The sequence below is a fragment of the Pinus tabuliformis genome, chromosome 1_2 (assembly GCF_031772625.1).
Source record: "Pinus tabuliformis cultivar Carrire ecotype Pingquan chromosome 1_2, CPIR1, whole genome shotgun sequence".
Classification (NCBI taxonomy): Eukaryota; Viridiplantae; Streptophyta; class Pinopsida; order Pinales; family Pinaceae; genus Pinus; species Pinus tabuliformis.
Window position 1 is genome coordinate 951,572,878 of NC_142298.1, and position 23,967 is coordinate 951,596,844.

The following is a 23,967-nucleotide window of genomic DNA, read 5'->3' on the forward strand; positions in this document are numbered from 1 at the left end:
GATTTATGCCAAAATAGTGAGGGAGCTATGTACCAAGAAACCAGGGAGACATAAGAAGGAACCCTCTACAATTCAAATAGGTGGGAAGCTTGCAAGTCTTATGTCGACCGGATTTACTACTGAGAAATATGCAGACCCTAGAATCCCTATGGTTACCACCATTATCAATGGGTATCCAATAAGAAACACTCTAATCGAGTTAGGTGCAGCCATCAATGTGATGAAAATGGAGACATTATCTCACATAGGATCCTTTGACTTACTTCCTACTCCTACCATGTTAGAATTAGCAGAGAGGTCTAAGGTAAAGCCAGAGGGTGTATTAGAAGACATTGTCATTTCATTGGATTCCTGGGAGTACCTTGCAGATTTTATGTTCTTCAACCTAAGACCAACTTGGGAGGGCATACTTTGATCTTGGGGAGACCTTGGTTAGCTACGACAGATGCCTACATAGGGTGTAGATCTGGGAACATGACCATAACTCATGGGGCTGAAATTAAACACAACCTATACCCCCCTGCCAAACCCCTCTTAAAATCATAAAATACTTATTGGGATGATGAAGAACATAATTCAGAAATTATTCACCCAGTGTTGACTATAGCCCAAGTCATGACCCTTAAGGAAAGTATGGAGGAAAATCTGATAAATTGTTATATTTCTAATCCTGATTTTTCACAGCAGTTAGAAGGGAATTCTAGTCCTAATATAGATATCATTACTAACCTGCAGAACTATTATAAATATAGTACAGTAGTTGAATTACATTCAACCCTCTTATCTGCATTCCCTACGTATTCAATGACTGAATGTGGAGGTAAGGTAATTGAATTTTTTTCTGGAAAAACTCTAAATATCAATTTTGCCTTGACTCCTGAATAGGAAAAACAATTAATTCAGACATTGAAAGTTTTTTCAGATACATTTTCTTGGGAATATATAGACATGAGGGGTATTCATCCAGACACATGCATTCATCATATCTACATAGAGGGAGATGCCAAGCCTGTGAGACAACCACAAAGAATAATGAACCCCACTTTAAGAGAAATTGTAAAAAATGAACTGCAGAAATTGTTAAATGTAGGGTTCATTTATCCTATTTCAGATAGCTAGTGGGTATCCCCACTAGTTATCATCCCTAAAAATAATGGTAAATGGAGAGTGAGTGTAGATTATAGGGAACTAAACAAAGCTACATTAAATTATCTCTTTCCCTTCCCTTTTATAGACCAAGTGTTGGACACTTTAGCAAGGAAGAAGTATTTTTCTTTCCTAGATGGGTTCAGTGGGTACAATCAAATTAAGATAGCTCCAGAGGACCAAGAGAATACGACATTCACATGTCCCTGGGGTACCTATGCATATAAGGTACTACCATTTGGTTTATGTAACGCACTAGCCACATTTCAAAAGGCGATACTTGGTATTTTCTCTGATATTTTGCACAATTGCATAGAGGTTTACATGGAAGATTTTACAGTAATGGGTGATACTTTTGAAGAAGGTTTACATAATCTTAGGAGAGTTTTCAAGATATGTAGAGAAACTAATATTTCATTGAGTAATGAAAAATTCTTTATGATTATGATTGAGGGTATATTTTTGGGTCATCATGATTCTGCTACAAGAATTAAAGTTGATCCGGCTAAGATTGAAGTAACTGTAAAGATGCCCCCACCAACCAGTCAAAAGGGAGTTCAAAGTTTCCTTGGACATGTAAGCTACTACAGAAGGTTTGTTGAGAATTTTACAAAGGTAGCCTCACCATTGTTTAAATTATTGACTAAAGAATCTAAATTTCATTGGAATGATGAGTGTCAAGCTGCATTTGATACACTTAAGGAAATGCTTTCTATAGCACCTGTCTTGAGAGGCCCATATTGGAAATTTCCCTTTCATATTTCCACTAATGCCTCTGATTCAGCTATAGGAGCGATATTGGACCAAAAGGAAAATCTCGTAACCCATGCTATCTATTTTGTTAGTAAAAAATTAACTCCTATGAAACTGAATTACACCGTAACTGTGAAAGAGTTCCTTGTTGTAATTTATGTTATTAATAAGTTTAGACATTACATCATTGGTTACAAAGTTTTTCTAAATACTGATCATTCTACTATTTGATATCTCATTAACAAACCAGTCACTAATGGAAGGATTACTAGGTGGCTTTTGTTGTTGCAGGAATTTGACATCGCGGTATTGGACAGACCAGGAAAAGAAAATCAAGTAGCTAATTTCCCATCTAGGTTCAACCATGCAGGTGAGGATGTTCTTTTTAATGATAGCTTTCCCGATGAGAATTTGTTTGCTATTTCTGTCAAAACACCTTGGCTTGTAGATATGGCCAATTACCTTGCTACAGGAAAGTTATCACCCTACTTCTCATCAAGTTAGAAAAAAAGATAATTATTAGAAAAAGTGTTGATTACTCATGGATAAACAGAGACCTCTTTTTCACCAAACCTGATTTGATTATTCACAGGTGTGTCAGAGAGGATGAGATATATGATATCTTGAGAGCTTGTCACGATGAACCCTATGGAGGAAATTTAACAGATAAGCAAACAGCCTATAAGATCCTTCACTCAGGTTACTACTGGCTAAGTCTTTTCAAAGATGAAAAGGAGTAGTATCGTAAATGTGATAGCTGTCAGAGAATAGGGTGGCATGTTCAAGAAAATGAAATGCCTTTGTAGCCACAAGTTCTCATAGAACCATTCGAGAGGTGGGCTCTTGATTTTGTAGGTCACATCAACCCTATGTCCAAAGGTAAGAAGTTTATTTTATTTTGTACTGATTGTGTTATGAAGTGGGTGGAAGCGAGAGCACTACCTAGAGTAATGGAGAAAGTAGTGGTAGAATTTCTTTTTTTTTGATATTTTTGTAAGATTTGGGGTACCGAGGGAAATTGTTACTGATCAGGGTACTCAATTTGTGTCAAATCTTGTGGAAGGAATTGTACAGAAATTTCAGATTACTCATTGGAAGTCCGGCCCTTACCATCCACAGCCTGAAGGGCATGTGGAATCAACAAATAAGATGTTGGAGACAATCCTGAATAATACGGTGAAATTACATAAGAAGGATTGGCCTTATTGACATCCCAAGGCATTATGGGCCTAAAGGATCACATGGAGAAACACCATCGGCTTCTCCCTATATGAATTGGTGTATAGAAAACAAGTTTTACTGCCAATTGAATTTCAGATCAGAACTTTTAAGATGGCAGCAGATTTGGGCATAGACCTTAATGAAGCACATCAGCAGAGAATCCTACAGCTTAATGAGTTAGATGAGATTAGGTAGGATTCTTTTCCTCATACTGATCTAATCCAACAACAACGGCATAAATGGCACGACAGATACATTAAGAAAAAACAGTTCAAAGAGGCAGACTGGGCATTGTTGTTTGATTCGAAATTTAATAATTTTAAGGTGAAATTTAACACACATTGATGATGGAAATGTTACCTTCTTGGTGAATGGGAACAAACTCAAGATATATCAGAAGCCCCAATCTAAGGAGGAATGTGTGGAAGAGATTGTGAAGAAGAAAGAGTTGGAAATGGTGGAGAAGGGAGTCATTCTTTTCACTACCTCTTCTTGATTTTCTGCCATAATAAACTGAGCTTACTTTGTTCCTTCTCGTGCTTAGTAAACCATGAGAGAAATGTCTATTGGGTATAGTTTTATTCCTTTTTCCGACCCCAATGGAATAATTACGGAAAAGGAGCCCCCTTGGAGTTTTCTTTTCCAGTATTTCAGACTCTCTAAAATTGAAATCTGGCAAGCATGAACTACCCTGGGCTCATTAAAATCATAGGATAGTAGATCCTTCAGGATCCTCAAAATAAAATATTTCTTTCAGTTAATTTTGGTTTGCTCGTGTTGGACTAATGTGGGATCTCTTAAGGCCCTCCTTCCAACAATCTTGGCCCATCAACATCAACAAATTATCTGGGTTCAATATTAGAGACTTTTGATGCCTTGAAGCTTCTATACTTTAATGACAAACTATCTTGTCAGCAGAAATGGAGATTCATCATGTCTCCTTAATTGTTGGATCCTACAGGGGGTTCGAAAATAGATCATACATTCACAACTGATAGGATGCATCGAAGGTGCCTTGGTCCTCGCTTTCATTAATGGTGATGGACCTCACATTGGTTAAAAGCTGACCTTAATGGTTGGTAATCCAGCAATATTACTACACATTCGACCTCAACACCTATATTCATGTGCAGTAAACTATACAAGAGAAAAAGGGAAGACATGGTTTCCTGTAGAAGGATTTCCTGCAGAGAAGTTCAGCAGTTGCATTTCCTGCATCAAATCACTTATTTCCTGAAGAACGAATTTCAAACAGAACATTATCCTAAAGAATATGGAAAGTACTAATCATCTTCATCATTAGATGAGGCCATGTAATTACACGATCTTACATATGATATGGTTTTGAAGTGGTTTATTATTCCAAAGAAAGTGCATTCATCACCCAAGGTACTCGACTGTTGTAAGGTAAGATCGAGTAGGTATGTTTGGCATCAGAATACTTAAGGTAAAAAGGTAATGGTATGAAAATTTTGAATTTGCATGAGTACGAGTCATGGCCACCCTCGCGAAATAAGGTGGCTATGAGCCGTTTGTGTCATAACATGAGTTCCCATTCCCGATTATTATTCTGATGTGTACATCGGTTATCTTCCCAACACTTATCCCGCAGAACAGATCATGATGGAAATCATGATCACATTCCATTCGTTCGAGGTTGCCTCATTACCCTACAACTTTCTTAAATTGAACCATTCTTGTTCTTATCAATTTTTTAATTATCTTGCTTTGTCTTACAAGCATATCAGCGAACTAGATCAAACTTTGTTATCTGCCACTCCTAGCTATTGCTGAAAATGTGGTCTGCCATTAGGTTCAAACCTCAAGGTCCTGCATTACTGGATTCTTGCCCACAGAGTAAGGCAAGGTTGGAGAAGGTAGGATGGTTTCCTTTGTTCCTAAATTTTAGCGGGCATAACTCAGAGGTGATGACGTCTTTCTCTCTAAACTAGAATGGCGACAGGGCGCAGGTGGGTAATATTAAGTTCAGATTGACAAAGGATCTGGTAGCTCAAGCTTATCGAATTCTGTTACACTAAAATTTGTCACCATGACTATCTGCAGTTAGTATGCCTCCATCAACTGTCATACTATCCTCCTTGGCAAGTCTTATACCTCTGCTCCTCATGTCAAACTCCAAGAAAGAGAGAAAGTCCTTGAAAAGTCAATTAACTATGGTTACGCAGTTTCTCTTAACCTTACCTGCGTGTACGCACCTCAAGTTCACAGTACCTGTGTACTTGTACGCTCTGTCTGTAAAGGGGTGGGTGCGTACTCCTGTAAAGGTCAAAAGGCGCGAGTTTTACTTCAAAAAAGTTACTTGTGGTCAAATCTAGAGCATTCTAGAAGATGGTTTGACGTGTATTGAGCGCCTCCAGATGGTTCATGCACCCCAAAGAAAGAGGAACTTATCCCATGAAGAGGGGAGCTATCCCATTGAAAGAGGGGCTTATCCCATTCATGGTGGACCTGATTAACTTCCTCCAAAGCACTATAAATACAGGCATTAGGCCAGAGGGAGGAGAGGTTGAAAGCTGAACATTCCTAAGGGTAGATGCTGTTGGAATTAGGACTTCCTTGTAGAAGCTTGTGAGGAGAGATTCCCATCCTTTCTTGTTTCATTTGGAAGTGGGTGAGCTGATCAAAGTAAAGGAGAACTCTTGTTGGACCCTGGGAGGGACCTGCACAACACCAAGGCTCAGGTTGTAATGGTTTCTTTTGTTTCCTATTAATACAAATAAGTCCATTCTTCTCAACAATTTGTTATTTATGAATTGTTTCATATACTCCTTGGTCTGTATGTTAAATATGTTTTATTTTATGAGATATTCAGGTGCTATTTAATCGTTTGATTGTTAGTGAATGCAGGTTTCGAAGAGAAGGAGGAGCTCATCTGGATCGACGAGGCTGGACTACTACAACAGCGTTGGGTTACAGGTAGGATCTAAACACTTGATTTCTTATATTGTAAATGCATATTTAGAGAAGGATTGCTCTTAATTGTCTTGTTTGTCACTAGAAAGCCTTAAGCTTCTAGGGAGGTTGGTCTTGTCCGCAAAATCGACTCTTTCCGCATGACAAAATGGCGACTCCACTGGGGAATCCATGGATTTGATTGACTTCTCTTTTGATTGATACTTTGATTTGAGAAAATTCGATTTCTTTCTGGTTTTTGACTGATTGACTGTGAATTTGGGTGGAATAGCTTAGGGTTAAGTTAGTTTTTATTTTTCTTGGTTTTGAGAGCAGTACGCACCCTCTGCGTTAAGCACTTTGTACACAGAGCGTGGCCGCACCTGTGCAAACAGGCTGCCTGCGTACCCTGTCAAAAGTTTAGAAAATTCCATTTTTTCCTTTTTTACTTATTAGATCTTGTTTATAGCTTATTTATTGCTGCCCAGATCCACTAGTTACCTGTCAGAAGCTTTCACTTTAGGTTAATTTCATTGGCATTCCTGCTTTAAGCTTTCATCAATTGGGTGTTTTGAGTCTCTTTTTGAGAAATTCTTGATTTGATTTCCTTTGGTCATTACCTGGAGGTTTCTCTCAGTCTTTTCACAATTTTGCATCTTTTTGCTTTTGTTTTTGCAAAAAAATTCCCCCCTCATTCGCCGGGGGGGGCTAAATTGTGTATGAGTGTTAATCGCCTTTGAGTGTTTTTATTTTTGATCTTTGGAACTCTCACCCAGTTTTCTCGACTTGCACTTGATTGGTTCTTAGATTACATTAGAATCATCTTGTGTTTGAGAATTCTCTTGCATAGATCACATTTGCATAATTAGAATTCTCATTTTCAGAATATGAATGAAAAATGTGCATAGATTACATTTGCATACTTTTCAAGTGAATTGTGCATAGATTACAATTGCATAGTTTACATTCTGAAAAATCAATCATAGATTTAGATCAGTTTTCTTTGCTTTGAATTTACACAAAAATAAAAAATAAAAAAAAACTATTTTGGGATTGATTTGCATTAGTTTTTCTTGATGAAATTAGTGCATTAGAGAATTTGTTATATTTTCTCTTAGTGATCAATTTTTTGCGTTGTTGGAAGTGAATGGAAACTCTCTCCTTACTTTAGTTAGGATTCATCGAATTGAAAAGATTACATTATCATATTCGATTGCATTCAGTTGAGTCGGGTCATAACACCATTGGTTTTGTATCCATTTACCCATTTGAGTAATAACAGCCTTAATAACACAGCGCTTAATTAAAATTCATCTAGCAATTTTTACATTTCTAGGGCTCTGATACACCAACATAGATCAGGCTAGTGTCTTGGAGTAGGAGAGTAATTAACTCTCCAAGACAGCAAAACCAAACAAGTAGCTCATCTTGTGGTAGGATAAATCCAACTGTTACATTTATGCACTAGGAAAGCTCCTCTTAAAGGAGAAGCACGAGATCGTGTCTGAACCAGTGAGGGGATCAATCCTCCTTCATTGGGAACGACGCCAGATACGCACGTACTACAAACGGTAAACCTCAGATTGACCATTGTCGAGGAGCCTGGGGTCACTTGTCGGTAAACCTTGGATTATTGTAAAGGAGCCGGCAAGGGGATTGAGCTTGTTACTCTGCCCTTGCATGCTATCGGATCATAGATTGTTCCCCCAGGTATATTTGTTGCTGTTGGTGACCTTAGTGACCATTATCTTTAGGGTTCTACCCAAGGTGACGGTGGAGGGAAGATCCCACTGTACCTGGAGCAGACGTCGGCTAGACTCACTTGGATTTTCTGGGGGGTTCACTTCACTCGAGACGGTTAAAGTGGAGGAACTTGGTCCAGTCTATTCATTAAGCAGGTTGTCGGGGTAACTGTTCCACCCGCCACTTCTGTACTGAATTCTGCGATGTTGGATTTCATCACCAACTAGTGTTTTCGGTTCGGAAGGTTACTGTTTGTGAGTGGTTTGACTCCTAGATTTGATAGCGCGTGTTAATTTGTTTGTTTTTACTTTTAGAGACCATAGGTGTGAATTGTGAATTTTAATTGTTAGGTGTGAAGTGTGAATTGTTAATTTTAGTTTTAAATTGTTAATAAAATTCACTGAAGTTGAATATAATGGCAAATGTTCCGGAATTTATCAACCTAGGAACCCCTCCTAACGAGAATCCTAGTACTTTTCCTTACTTTGGAAATGTTGGTCCTCCTTACATGGCTACTTTGTCATTACCTGGATTTACAATAGGTTTACCGATATGGTTATTTTCAACTTCGTTGGCCCCAAATACTCCAATTGTTCCACCTCAACCGAATGCTTTACCTCAACAGAGTTCACCATCTCAACATCACCAACCTTCTGTTGACCCTTTACCTTCTTCGCCTAATTTTTCTTCCTCCATTTCTTCCTCTTCGCTGGGTAAAAGCCTTGATGCTAGTAACCAGGTGGCTAAGAAGAAGAAGAAAGGGAAGAAGAAGAAGAAGAAGAAGAAGAAAGATAAGAAAGAAGTCAACCAACCAACCATGGTTGTAAGTGTTAGTGGTGTTGAGGAAAACTCCAACATGCATCGTAAACCAAAATACCCTTGCAGGCTTTGTAAGGGTGACCACTTCCTTATCAATTGTCCTGGTATTTCAAAGGTCTTGGAAGTATGGTCAGAAAAATCTCATCAACTTTCCATTGATCCATCAACCAGTGATAGTCAGGTTCCTGGGAAAAAGGGTAAAGTTAGGTTTCCTTGTAAGTTATGCAAATGGAGTCATCAAACTCACATTTGCCCTCACATGGATGAAACCTCAAAATTGTTGGACAACCTTACTGTTCCACAACAAGAATTTCCAACTGTTTACCGTAAACTTTCTCCCAACCTACCATCAACTGACGGAGTGATTGATCTAATTTCAAGTACAGACGATCACACTCTTCCATTGGAGAGTGAAACTCATGTCACTCAGGTTGATGATCCATTAGTTGATCAAGTGGTCGATTCAATTTCACAATCGGTCGATCACACTCTCCCTTTCGAGAGTGAATTTCATACCGCTAATGTTCTTCTTGTTACATCGGATTCTTCTATGCCGGGGGGCATTTCACCTATTTCTACAGAACCCCCTCCAAGCACTGAGGTCTTTTCCTTTGATTGGAATAGACTAACAGAAACTCGTCTTCCTTCCTCCATCCCTTTCCAAATCATTGTCAAGGCTGGTGGTAGGGACATACATCGTACACAGGTAGATGAAGGTGCTTCTGTTAGTATTTTATCCTCAACTGTTTGGAAAGCTTTGGGTTCCCCTCAGCTTGTGCCTATTACACAGAATCTGAAAGCTTTTAACAGAACCATTAGTGAACCTTTAGGGATCCTTCCTAAGTTTTCTATTACCTTGGAAGGTAAAACTATCTGTATTGATCTTATAGTAGTTCAAGGTCCCTTGGATTTCAATTTACTCCTTGGGCGAGACTATGTTTATGCAATGAAAGCTGTCGTATCGACACTCTTTCGTGTGATGTTTTTCCCTCACAATGGTAATATTGTGACTATAGACCAGCTTTCGTTCCCTAGTCTTGTTTCAACTACCAATAATATGACACCCCTAACTGTTCCTAATTCTAAAGTGGTATCTACCCCGCCACGGGTTAATTATGTGGCAACTGGTCCCATGTTTTCAGTTACCGATGTAAGTGAGCCTCTCACTGTTTGCTCATCTTCCTTTGATTTAAATCCGGTAATTGACATGGAAAACTCTATGGGATTACTTGAACACGATGTTCTTATCCCTTTTGAGTCCCTTGACATGTGTCCCTTCCAAATAACTATTCTTCCTTCTGATGAAGACCTCTTGGAAGCCATGATCAAGGTGTGTCCATTGACATGTCTTTCTTCCAGTTGGAAGCCATGATCAATGTTCCGAGGAAAGTTCCTTTTACTGTGTCAACCTCGTTAAAAAATGAATCGGGTAGGTAGTAGTATATATAGGTAGATTGTAGAAAGTAGGAAGTGTGAGGAAAGTTCCTTTTACTGTGTCAACCTCGTTAAAAGAATGAATCAGTGTGTACGAGGAAAGTTCCTTTTACTGTGTCGACCTCGTTAAAAAATGAATCAGTGAGTAAGAGGATAGTTCTTTTCTTGTGTCAACCTCGTTAAAAAATTAAACAACTCCCTTTTCAAGTCGAATCTTTACAAGATCTTGAAAGTAAAGCTTCATTCCATCCAACTGGTTGAATGAAATGAAGCTTGGGGGGCATGTACCTTGATTTGCGTCATTATGCTGGGGGCATGCGAACTTCTTGAGCACAGTTCCTTATCTTGTGTCAAGCTCGTTAAAAAATGAAACAAGGATAGGTTAGATAGGTAGATTTTAGAGAGTAGTCACGAGCAAAGTTCCTTGTCTTGTGTCAAGCTCGTTTAAAAATGAATCAAGGATTTTAAGAGCATAGTTCCTTGTCTTGTGTCAAGCTCGTTAAAAAATGAATCAAGGTTTTTAGAATAGAGTTTTTTGTTAGGTAGATTGTAGAGAGTAGTTATGAGCATAGTTCCTTATCTTGTGTCAAGCTTGTTTAAAAAATGAAACAAGGGTTTTGAGGATAGTTCTTTTCCTGTGTCAACCTCACTAAAAATGAAACAACTCCCACAAGTCTTTCCAAGATCTTGAAAGTAAAGCTTCATTCCATCCACCTCATTGAATGCAATGAAGCTTGGGTAGCATGTACCTCGTTTTGCGTCATTATGCTGGGGGCATGTGAACTTATAACAAGCATAGTTTTTCGTTTCAAGCTTGCGTAAACATGAAACCGGATCCGAGCATAGTTCTTTTCATGTATCAGAGCAGTAGTTAGATTGTTAGTTAAAGTTTTCAATCTGAGTATGGGAATGCCTACCTCAGCGATGATATGATCTTATATGTATTTTGTGTTGAATATTTGTAGGTTCTGACTGGGCTCTCCACGAGATACTCCTTGAAATGATAAAGTACTTCACCCTTCCTAGATGATATAAAACCCTAATCTACTACAGGCTTCGCACTTTAGGGGGCAATCTGTTACACTAAAAAATGTCACCATGACTATTTGCAGTAAGTATGGCTCCATCAACTGTCATACTATCCTCCTTGGCAAGTCTCATACCTCTGCTCTTCATGTCAAACTCCAAGAAAGAGAGAAAAGTCATTTAAAGTCAATTATCTTTGGGTACGCAGTTTCTCTTAGCCTTACCTGCGTGTACGCAACCCAAGTTCACAATACCTGCGTACTTGTACGCTCTGTATGTAAAGGGGTGGGTGCGTACCCCTGTAAAGGTCAAAAGGCGCGAGTTTCATCTTAAAAAAGTTACTTGTGGTCAAATCTAGAGCATTCTAGAAGATGGTTTGACGTGTATTGAGCGCCTCCAGATGGTTCATGCACCCCAAAGAAAGAGGAACTTATCCCATGAAGAGGGGAGCTATCCCATTGAAAGAGGGGCTTATCCCATTCATGGTGGACCTAATTAACTTCCTCTAAAGCACTATAAATATAGGCATTGGGCCAGAGGGAGGGGAGGTTGAAAGCTGAACATTCCTAAGGGTAGATGCTGCCGGAATTAGGACTTCCTTGTAGAAGCTTGTGAGGAGAGATTCCCATCCTTTCTTGTTTCATTTGGAAGTGGGTGAGCTGATCAGAGTAAAGGAGAACTCTTGCTGGACCCTGGGAGGGACCTGCACAACACCAAGGCTCAGGTTGTAAGGTTTCTTTTGTTTCCTATTAATACAAATAAGTCCATTCTTCTCAACAATTTGTTATTTATGAGTTGTTTCATATACTCCTTGGTCTGTATGTTAAATATGTTTTATTTTATGAGTTATTCAGGTGCTATTTAATCGTTTTCTTGTTAGTGAATGCAGGTTTCGAAGAGAAGGAGGAGCTCATCCGGATCGACGAGGCTGGACTACTACAACAGCGTTGGACTAAAGGTAGGATCTAAACACTTGATTACTTATATTGTAAATGCATATTTAGAGAAGGATAGTTCTTAATTGTCTTGTTTGTCACTAGAAACACTTTAGTTTCTAGGGAGGTCAGCTTTGTCCGCAAAGACGACTCTTTCCGCGTGACAAATTCCATAGGAAGGAGAGCGTTGGCTTAAAAACTAGCGATTCAACAAGGACATTTATGCACCCTTCCTTCGAAAAGAGCATGGAAGCCTGGACTAGAGCAAGGGGATTCTGCAGGATTACCTTAGAAACGTTGATTTCTTGCAACCACTCTGATTTCTTGCAACGATCTCGATGGTTTAGTATGTTCCGATTAGCCTCGAAGAGAATGAAAACATCAGTTATGTTAAGAAGTCCTATTACATGGATGTTGTCCTATTGGCTACCTCAAAACTTCCACCGAAACTGCCTAGACCTTGAGTGCTCTCATAGATGGCCATATTGGGAAATAGCTCCAACAACTCAATGAGATCAGTTTGATCAATTCTTTCAGTCATGGATCAACTTATCATGTCTATTTTTATTATATTTTCCAGTTATTGTGAGTAAACAGTTGTAGTATGTTAGTTTTCCTAATTCGGTCAAGTTTATGCCTCTACACTTGTATAAATACTTTTATGTTTCAATTGCAAAAAGGGGGGGAGGATATACCAGACTTCTGTATCACTGTAATATTTTTCCATATTAGTATAAAATTCCATGTTCTGTAGATATCATTGTGTAAACTTCTTTAGCAGTTGAAGGGGTTGTGAGTAAGGAAGGACCCCCTTTACTCACAACTCCAATAGTTGCAGATTTGTGTTTCCTTTAATTATTTTTATGAATTGATATAATTATTACACAACTTTCATTCCTATTTTCTAATTTGTAGCAGCACATGTATGATGGTTAAATGGTGAAGCTTATTTGATGAATATGTTTGGAGTTATTTGATCAAGCTTTAATTTACATTGCGAAATGTTGAATTGGCTGAATTGTTGTTTGATTGATCCATTATCTTTTTCTGATCAGGATCAGCAATTTTAGGTGTTGTAGAGGGATGATTAAATCGACTCCATAGCCTTTGTTGCTAAGTGTTGATGAGGAAAAGAGATGTTGAATCTGTGTGTGAGTGGTTTTGTTTAGAAAAACACTTAAATTATTAGCCTGCATATATTTTGCGCAACATCTCATAAGGTTACCTACCCCTGGTTGATGATTTATGTCTCTCAAATTATATTTCTATAATTTGCCCAAACACCCTTCATGATCTATAATCCATCTAGAGCTTGGATGCTTGATATTCAAAATCTTCAAAAAAGGTAGAAAAAATAGAGTTTTATAGTTTCGTAGCAAAAAATAGAGTCTTCAGCAGTTTCATAGCAAACTTTGGTAGCAACTTCAAAAAACACCCTTATGCTACCTCTTTTCTTTCTCTTCTAGTTCTGAGGTCTTCTTTGATGTTTGTAAGCTAAACATATGCCTTTAGAACTTACTTTTCTGAATTTTAGACCAGCCTTAACCTCCATGGAAAGCTACAATAGTTTCGTAGCAAATTCTCAACTTCATTATGGGGAGTTGCTACGAAAGTTCAAAATTCTGAGTTTTTCAAATTTTCATGATTCTTAATGCCTCCTTATTACTCCTAATACCATGTTGACTATATATAAGGTTGAGTTTATTGGTTTAGGTATAGTGAAGAAAAAATTGAGAATTTTACCATATCATGGAGTAGCATCTACTTCAGCAATGATCTTGAGATTTCTCTTTTTGAGTTCAACCTTGATCATTTCAATTTGAGTTTCCAGTGTTGTGACTTGTCCCTGTAAGCTTTTCCTATCTACTTGTGACCAACTATTCCTTTTATACATATGCTCCAACATTTTTTTCAAAGGCAAAGACCTCCTTACCATCATTTTAGAGTTGTCTGCAATTTCATCATAAAATTCTATCTGCTTTGACACTTCATTTTTCCATTCTTCAAACTCAAGTTTGGTTTTGATAACTTCTTGTCTATCTTCTCTTAATTGTTCCTGTAGAACCTCTATTTCACTTTTTCTTGAACAACCTCATTTCCTTTCTTTTTCTTTACTGGCTTCTTTGATGGATTTGTTTTGTCCAATGGTACTTCAGGTATCTCCTCTCCTTGCTACATTGATCTTATGACAGGTTTCCTTGGCCTAAAAATGAAACCATGTTCTTCTTGGGTAAAATATAATTTCTTAGCCCTCTTAATTTTCTTCTTGGTTTCAATTTGAGTCACTTCTATAGGTTGCTCAACTGGGCTTTCTTCAATTTCTATAGCTTCTACAATATCAGTTAGCTTGCCCTTCTTTGTACTCTATTTTCTACTCTCTCTTCTGGTAATCCTCCTTTTAGTGCTTGTGGAAGCCTCAATTACAGGTTTCTCTGCTATTGGTTACTGCTCTTTTCTAGGGGTTGTGGATTTAGATTTTGGAGTTCTTATAGAGGGGGTAGAAACATATAATTCATATCCACTTAAGAATAAAAAGGTAAGCCAATCTCTATTTAATCTATTTAACTCTTCAACCACTAGCAATTTGATAAGTCCATGATGAAAAACAGAGGTACTACTTGTGTCTGGTTTAGCTTGAACCTTGTCAGCCATTTTCCCTAGACTTCTGAAGAGATAGAAGGGGATATCTAAGGGTTTTTTACCTGTGAAGTGTAGTAGCAACCTAAAGTGGTACTGGTAGACCATATGGAACATACCTTCACATGTAAAATATTTTTGAATAACCATCAGAAACTTGGAATAATGCTCCTTAAGGCAGGTTCTGGAGATTCCCGTTGTCATATCAATCCCTCGATGTTCTTCCTTCAAAAATCCATCCCAATTCTGTAGCTGGAACTTCTGGACTTTAAACCATGTCTCCCCTAACCTTGGTATTTCAGTACCATGGGCAATGGTTTCTGGAGAGACAGTCAAACTAAATATGCCAACCTTCGTTCCAATCCCGGTGAAATTGACGGCGAAGTCCTTAGTGACTTGTGCATGAAAACCCTACAATTTTTGGCTAAATCATAGATATCCCACATTGGAAAATGACTGTACAAAAGCTGGGTCTTCTTCAAGCAATTTCATATCTGTGGGCTCATAACGCACTACAACACCTCCTTTGTATTGTTTTCTAGATGCCATGTTATCAACACGTCAGGAGATGCTTGTGATTTGCTTCCTCTTTATCTCCAAATCATTTTAAGAACACCTATACCACACTCACACCACTGCTAGACTCGTTTTGATAGTGCAAAACCCTATTACAGTGACAGCAGTTGTGAACTTTTGATAGCAACAGATGGTATAAAGTGGAAAAGGACAGTTAAGGATGAATGAAAAGAAGTGGAGGACACGAGAATAAAGGTTTTTTATGACTCATCACAACTCTAACATCACTAACAATCTTTTAAATTAATATTGTTACACAACAACGAACTTTCGTAGAGAGACAAGTGTTAGGATGTACCATTTTTCTATGGAATTATCAGGTACTTTCGTAGCAAATTATTGGTTTGTTGAACTGGAGTTGCTATGAAAGTTTGTAAAATTGTCAGACAACTCAATTATGAAACGGTGACCTAAAAACAAATGGAATCGTGACCTTTCCTCTTTTATGATGACCCTATCAAACACTAAATGTACCATATGACAGATTTTACATAAACCTAAACATAAAACCCTATCTAAAATGATTAATCAAACTGAAAATTATTTCTAGGGGTTATCATGGATAAGATATTCATTCACCCATGATCCATACAAAGAGGCATATGCAGAGGATGGGGACCTCAAGGAGGTGTTTCAACAATTGCATATCTGGAGTCATGTGCATGATGGTGACAACACATTTGACTATCATCTCTAAGATGGGTTACTCTACAAGCTAGATAAGTTATGTGTTTGTAAAGGTGAGTGATTGTAGTTGATTAAAGAGGCTCACAACTCCAAGGATGTAGGGAACTTTGGTATAGGGAAGACATTAGCCAAATCGCAAAAGTATTTGTATTAGTTCAAGACGCAAGAACAAGTAGCTAGGTTTGTATGAGAATGCATGATTTGTTTTATCAACAATCCTAGTAATAAGAAACAAGGTCAATATAATCCCTTACTTGTACCTGCTCATCCTTGGGAATGCATTTCCCTGGATTTTGTGGGAGTTTTACAGACAACCAAGAAGGGACATGAATACTTGTTTGTGGTAGTTCAGGATTTAGCAAGATGTGTGCTTTAATGGCCTATAAAAAGGCCATCAACGGAAAGAAGTGGTAAACTTTTTCTTTAGACAGGTTTGGCTGCACTTTGGGATACTCAGGAGCATAGTTTTAAATAGGGAAAAAGGATTTCTATGTGCATTATGGACTACATTGTGGGAGAAGATGGCCACGAAGTTAAAGAGATCTATATAATTCCATGCTCATATAGATGGGCAGACAGAAGTAGTCAACAAGAATTTGGTGCATCTTTTGATGGGTTACAATCATAATCATCCAAATACCTAAGATGAAAATGTAGAAATTTACCAAAGAGAAATAAAATATTTTATGAGATAATTAGTAAATTAACAAGCAATAATCATAAAACATAAACACAATCTGCAAATAATTTTTACCTTTAGAAAACTTGAGCTTCAGTAAAAAACCCAACTAATGGTATTCCACTAATCCCTTGGCCAAAACCTAGCCATGCCAGCCAAGCGAGCCTTCACCACTCACCTCCATGGCACATTACAATAGATGTTGAGCATGGAATCCCCCCAAGGCATGTTTTGGGGCTCAAATCCCAAGTTTTGACCCGATATTGTTTTAAAGACTCTGCGAATTGACAATGCAGAGCGCGAAATGTATGATAGAGTCACAGGGTTGTCCGCCCTAGTCTTGTAATGTAATGTCAGCCTACTGATGATCCGCGGACATGGGATTGTATAAATAGAGTGAGGCTCTAAGTGTAAAAGGGAGGAGCGAAGTAGTAGAAAGAAGAGAAGAGCAAGAGTCTAAGTAACTAGGTGAAGTGCGTCCTTGGGTCGTAAAGTAGGAGAAGGCTCTGCAATTAAGTGCGTAGAGGCCTAGTAGCCTGCAGCTGAGTGTGCGGACCCTTGCAGCTAAGTGCGCAAGACAAAGTCAAGTCTGTAACCGAGGAAGAAATTAATAAAGAGAAGTTTTGTTACCAATTTGTGTATCTGTTCTTGGGTTAATGCATGTTTGATATAACTTGCAAATATACTGTTTATTTACTCCGCTCACCTGTATGAATGATTTATGTTGTTAAGTATAACTTAAAGCACACAAGTAGGCTAAAATAATCAATTAACATTGGAATATTAATAAAGACTTGGGTAATAACAGCGTTCGGCCCCCGAGTAGGGTTTCACGAAGGCAGCATCTCAGGTTGCAAGGTACGGGAAAGTGCACATAGCGATGTGTGCACAGGGTCAAACCGTGGACCACTTGAGCTCATCAAATATCTCTAGGGTGCAGAAACCTCGTTCTACCACCCTCCCATACTACTTTGGGTGAGACCTCAGTCCGCGCTCCGCAAACTGTTGCCGAAAGTGCCAATAGTACTAGGATTTGTTTGGCTAACTCAACTCTGAACCTGGGCCAGGCCCCAATAAGCCAACAAATGGTTCCGTTGCCATGACCAGGATCTGCATAAGAGATGTCTAATTTCGTGTCACTGGAATCCGACAAAGAAAGAAATTGAAGAGTGGGTGGACAGAAAGATTCACCAGTTCGCGGCGCAGGAAAACAGGAATTCACGAGTATCGAAGGAAGAGTGGTTAGAGCGCTAATTATATATGGAAATTCATGAAATTTTCTTTGCATCCTTCCCATTTGAGTTGAACGAGTGGATCGCAAAGCTAGTAGACAGTCAAGGAAGGTGTAGGCTAGACAAACCTATTGTGTGGACTCCAGAGTTGGTGCGCAGACTGGAAGCATCAGAAGATAGGATCGCGCGCGCTGTGGACCATTGGCTGGATCGAATTATATGAGGGTTTATCAGTGAGTTTGCGGTAGATACTTCAATCAGCTACAATGAGGTAGAATGACGCTTCCTCAAACGACCGTGAGGTAAGTACGTTAAATATTTGAACACTTGGATTAAGATGCTACTATGTGAAAAGCGAGTTATGCGAATAAATTGATGTTTGAGGCTACGCGAAGTGGGAGGATCTATAGAAACGAAGGTAGTGTAGGGATAGAAACTAGCCCCTTGATTTCACCTCCACGAGAAAGCGAGGAAGAGCTCATGAAAGTTTCACCAAGAAGTGCAATCAGTCTGATAAGGCAGCGAATTCCACGCATACCACCCCCACCTACACCACCACCAGTTTCACCATCTTCACCCCCATCTTCGCCCACACCACCTCCGCCACCACCACAGTTCAATATGGCGAGTGCAATAAAGTTGTCGGTGTTCAAAGGAGTAGGGAACGAAGATCCAGACCAATTTTGGTTCATGGTAAAGGCTGTATGGGAAGCACAAGGAGTCACGGATGACAACATAAAGAAGACAACGCTGGTGAGTGCGTTGCAAGATCGCGCACTGACATGGTACATTAAGCATTCCAATGACAATCCAAACGTAGGGATCATGGATATCCAAGCTGCGCTAAACAAGGAATTTAGCAAGCCAAAATCAGAGACACGGTTGATTATTGGATTTAAGGAAATCGTGATGCTTCCAAGTGAGACCCCCTAGGAGCTAGATCAGAGACTGAAGTGTATGATTCGTGAAGCCAACATGACCTTGACGGATGGGAAACACCGCGCATGGTTTGTAGCATCGCTAACGCCGCATCTAAGGAATGCGCTATCGCAACAAAAGCTATCCACTTAGGCCGAGGCCTTGGAGATCGCAATGAGACTACACGAAACCCCGATACAAGATCCTAACTTGGGGGTCCAACAGATCCATGCGCAGTTGAAAAAATTGTGTCTTGAGATGCAGAGTTTGAAACAAGACAGGACAACTCACCCAGAAGCGTGCGAGGAGGTATGGTGCATAAAGTGCAAAGGCTAGGGACATGACAAGGACCATTGTCCAGTCTTTGCGAACTACCTGGTAGGAGGAGGGCCAATGCCATTGAGACTAGAGGCACAAGCAGGACCGAGTGCGGCACCTGCATTATGGTGCATGATTTGTCAGATAGGAGGGAAGCATGCTACAGATAACTGCCATCTATTACAGAAGTATACACAGACGTCCCAGCAGTTGTTCTGTAATTTCTGCAGGTCAGTAGGCCATGGTGAGTGTACTTGTAGAAGTTATGAACTGATGAGGGATCGTACTCCTACCTATAGAGTTCAGACCGAAATGTGAGCCCTCGATCAAAATGCAGGGATGGCGCGCACTAGATTTCAGGGGTCCGAACGAGGTCGAGGTGGAATGGGGCCAGGAAGGGGTCACAAACAGCTGATCTGTTACAATTGCGAAGGTCCAAGGCATTATGCCTGTGATTGTACAAATTTGACGAGGCCATCATGCTTATATTGTACCCAGTTTGATCATGAGATGGACGACTATCCCACGCTGATAGCGAGGTTGCGCGATAAAGGAGCACTTCAACCTTCCCCAACTCAGAACCTGCAAATGATGAGGTCTGAGCCGCACAAGGAGGACCCGAATGTAAATATCGTGCTCCGAAGTGGTATTACGATAGGAGATGACAAAGGTAAGCAGCCCGAAGAGAGTGCATGGGTTCGCAAGGCTCCAACAAAGGAACCAGAATTCGATTTGGAGTGCGTAAAGGAGACATTCATGGAAGCTAAGAAGACCTTCACGGAGGCCTCCACTTCAGGTAGTAAAGGCAAACTAGAACCAGAGATGGACCTATTAATGCTCACTACCTTTCTAGAGACATGCATAAAGCTGTTGTGCGATAGCAAAGTGGTGAAGGAACTGCAAGAACTCATCACTAGATGTGTTGGATCAGGAGAACCGCGCATAGTCCGAAAGCTCGGAAAGCATATCACGCAAATAGGAAGGGAGATGAGATTGACCGCGCAGATCAGGGAATATGAAATGGATCAAGTGATTTTGGATCTAGGATGGGACGCGAACATCCTACCAAAGTAGACATGGGAGCGCATGGGCGGGCCCGCATTGCAATGGTCTCCTATTCAATTGCGAATGGTGAACCAACAAAAGATCCTACCTATGGGAAGATTGCAGGGAATCACAGTGGATATCAAAGGTGCGAGTGCACTTGCAGATTTCAAAGTGATAGAGATTGTTGATGACAGCAATCCCTATCTCGCTTTACTAGCAATAGATTGGGCCACTGACATGAATCGCGTGATAAATCTAAAGAAGTGCAAGATGATTTTTGATAAAAATTCACTACGTGTAGTGGTATCTTTAGACCCTTCGGAAGGTTCATGCTACACAGAGCCAGTGCACGACAACGACAACGATGATGATCTAGACTATATCTACAAGATAACCGCTCGGGAGCAGGATTGGGTGAATCCAACAGTGGATGGCAGGATTTCATGGGAGCGTGAAATCTCTTGCATCTCAGATTCGAACGAGGAGATAAAACGATGGCAAAACCGGATACACGAGGTAACCACGCTTAACTACAACATGATGATAAGCTCGTTGCGTTGCATGGCAACAGAGGAAAGAGATCTGCCTATGTATGATGGATGGACTGAGGTAGATGATTTCCTGAACAAATTTGAAACAAAAGTGCCAGAACAGCGGCGTTTCGATGCTCTCAAATGGGAACTGCGCGCTACGCCTACAAAATGGTGGGGTACGCATCAAAGAAGTTCTGAGGACTAGCGCAAATGAAGAAGGATGATGCTCATGCAGTTTGGAAAGCCTTAGATGCATATGAAAGCCGAGTATGATGGATGAAACAACCTACGTTCCCACCTCTCCAGATGGGTACAGGCATATGGTACGCAACCTGCATGAACGCACACCGTCCTTGCGATCGGAAACAGGACCAACAAGCAAGAGCAGGAAAAATGATGACGCGAACGAGGAAGTATGATAAGACCAAGCGCGCCTAAGATTATCCGCGTGGAAGACCTTGACAAAGTATGCGAAGTACTAAACACAATCCACCATGTGAGACGCACTCACTAGGACCTGTGCGTACCAGCGGTTCTATGGGCTTATAGGACCATGTGCAAAACCCTGACCGCGCAGGCACTTCTGACGCTAAAGTATGAAGCAGATGATGTAATCCCTATGGAGCATGCAAAGCCTAGACCACGCATAGTAGCACCCGTAGATACGATGGTTTATGAAGCTCGGAAAGGAGGGATCACACAGCCGCAAGAAACTGAACGCATGGGACTTGAGGAAGCAATCCAGTAGGGAAACCTTAGACTCCGCGAACTTGAAAAAGAAAGGATATGGTTAAGGAAGAAAAGCGCTTTGATGGACGCAGAGGTCAAGAAGCTGGAGGATGAGATAAAGGGAGAGTTTCTTGCTGGAAAAATTAGGATGATAAGGCAAGGTGCACACGATCATACTGACAAGTTTGAGAACTATCGCTATGAATTGGTTAGTCTGATGCCTTGGTTTGGACCACATATCTCCAAGCGTAGTGACCAGGGTAGTGCACTGAAAATGGTGAAGTGCACGATGCCAACCACAACAATAGAAAGTGGGGATTCTTTGAGAACCGTGATGGAGGACAGGATGGAGCCCCACACGGGTGGTGCGACCACCTGACTAGCTAAGGGAAGGATAGTATTAGCGCTCTAGGTAGGTGGAATGGAGCGCGGGACTATAAACTATTCTACCCGGGAGCTGCAAGATATTGGAGATGCACGCAGAAGCAGAGAGTCACAAGGTCCAGGATCAGCCTTGGATCGATGAGGCCTTCACTATCATGGCAAACATAGAAGGAAATCTCACGCACATACAGGGGATGCACACATTAATGCATAGAAGCACCCCAGACACAGAGGTCTTGGAACAACGGATGCAGCAAATCCAGCAAGCAGCAGCTCAGTGCATTGCTGACCTCAGCAGAGTTCGAGAACAGTTGGAGGGACTCCATGCAAATATCACTGCTCTGACAGAGTGACTCGAGGGCGAGTCACGATGTTTGTGTTGGGGGCCTATTGGGCATGGAATCCCCCCAAGGCATGTTGATATTGTTGTAAAGACTCCGCGAATTGCTGGCACGGAGTGCAAAATGTATGATAGAGTCACAGGGTTGTCCGCCCTAGTCTTTTAATGTAATGTTGGCCAACCCATGGTCCACAGACCATGGGATTGTATAAATAGAGATAGGCTCTAAGTGTAAAGGGAGGAGCGAAGTAGTAGAAAGAAGAGAAGAGAAAGAGTCTAAGTAACTAAGTGAAGTGTGTCCTTGGGTCGTAGAGTAGGAGAAGGCTCTGCCGCTGAGTGCGCAGAGGTCTAGTAGTCCACAGCTGAGTGCGCGGACCCCTGTAGCTGAGTGCGTAGGACGGAGTCGAGTCTGTAACCGAGGAAGAAATTAATAAAGAGAAGTTTTGTTACCAATTTGTGTATCTGTTCTTGGGTTAATGCATGTTTGATATAACTTGCAAATATACTATTTATTTACTCCGCGCACTTGTACGAATGATTTATGTTTCTTAAGTATAACTTAAAGCATGCAAGTAGGCTAAAATAATCAACTAACATTGGAATACTAGTAAGGACTTGGGTAATAACAGCGTTCGGCCCACGAGTAGGGTTGCGTGAAGGTAGCATCTCAAGCTACAAGGTACGAGAAAGTTCACGTAGCGACGTGCGCACAGGGTCGAACAGCGGACCACTTGAACTCATCAGACATATCCAGGGTGTGGAAACCTGGTTCTAGCACCCTCCCATACTACTTCGGGTGAGACCTCAATCCGCACTCCGCGGACTGTTGCCGAAAGGGCTAGTAGTATTGGGATTTGTTTGGCTAAATCAACTCTGAACCTGGGTCAGGCCCCAATAAGCCAACAATAGAATTCCTCCCAACCCTTTAAAGTCTCCATTACATGCAATCCATGGGGACAAAACCATGGGCCCAAAACCACTATTGTTGACCTAGTCAATTTTAACTCTTTCCTTGAGTCAAGTCTACCTAACAAAAACTCTTGTATATACACAACACTTTTATAATAGAGTACCCCACACTTGTATTGGTAGGTCCCCATTTGAAACTTGTTTTGGATATTTTCATTTGGACAGTAAGGAAGAGGGAAGGAGGATCTTACAAGGGATGCCTTGAGGACTGAAAATTTGTGGAGAAGATCAGGAAGATCCATATACCATTATATGAGACACTACAAAAGCCATGAGAAAAATATAAAGGTAGGCTTGATCAACAAAGAATAGAGAAGTCGTTAAAGGTGGGAGACATAGTATGGTTACAGTTGAACAAGGAGAGGCTACATGGTCTTGGTAAGAAAATCAAGGCTTTGTGATATGGTCTCTTCGAGATACTGGAAAATGCTGGAGATAACACCTATAATATTACTTTACCCCCATACATGCATAATTACTCAATTGTGAATGTCGAGAATATGAAACTCTATGAGCCTTCCATGCTAGATCAGGAACGAGAATATGTCCTACCTTTTGTAGAGGATTTGGTACAAGATGCATAGGAATAGTTGATAGAGGATATAAATTTTCAAAAGACGTTAAAAACTACAAGACATGGTCAACATTACCTTTGGAAGATTGCATTAATAAGACAACTTCTAAGCAAGGCTAAATGGTACACCCGAGAGAAGGTGGAGAAAAAATTTCCTCACCTCATTCAATAGAATATTTTGGGCACCAAAAGCCTCCCCAAATGGGCATGTGTGATATGGATTAGGTCATTATATTATTTTTCATCCATATTGATGCTTTTAGAGTGGAATATGTGGAGGAATCAATAAACATGACCATATTTACCAACAGGACCTAGTTTGACAATTGGGGTCTGAAACCTTCTTAGGGAAGT

General features: G+C 40.3%; 1 protein-coding gene across 1 annotated transcript in view; it reads right to left on the reverse strand.

Moving 5' to 3' along the window:
• Nucleotides 1-4,257: 4,257 nt before the first annotated feature.
• The window catches only part of LOC149209114 (putative LRR receptor-like serine/threonine-protein kinase At3g47570), a 36,577-nt gene continuing 16,867 nt past the window's right edge, over nucleotides 4,258-23,967 (reverse strand). The window contains exon 4 of the mRNA XM_089398521.1: nucleotides 4,258-4,353. Coding sequence (XP_089254647.1) covers nucleotides 4,258-4,353 — 96 coding nt within the window. The remainder of the gene's footprint in view (nucleotides 4,354-23,967) is intronic.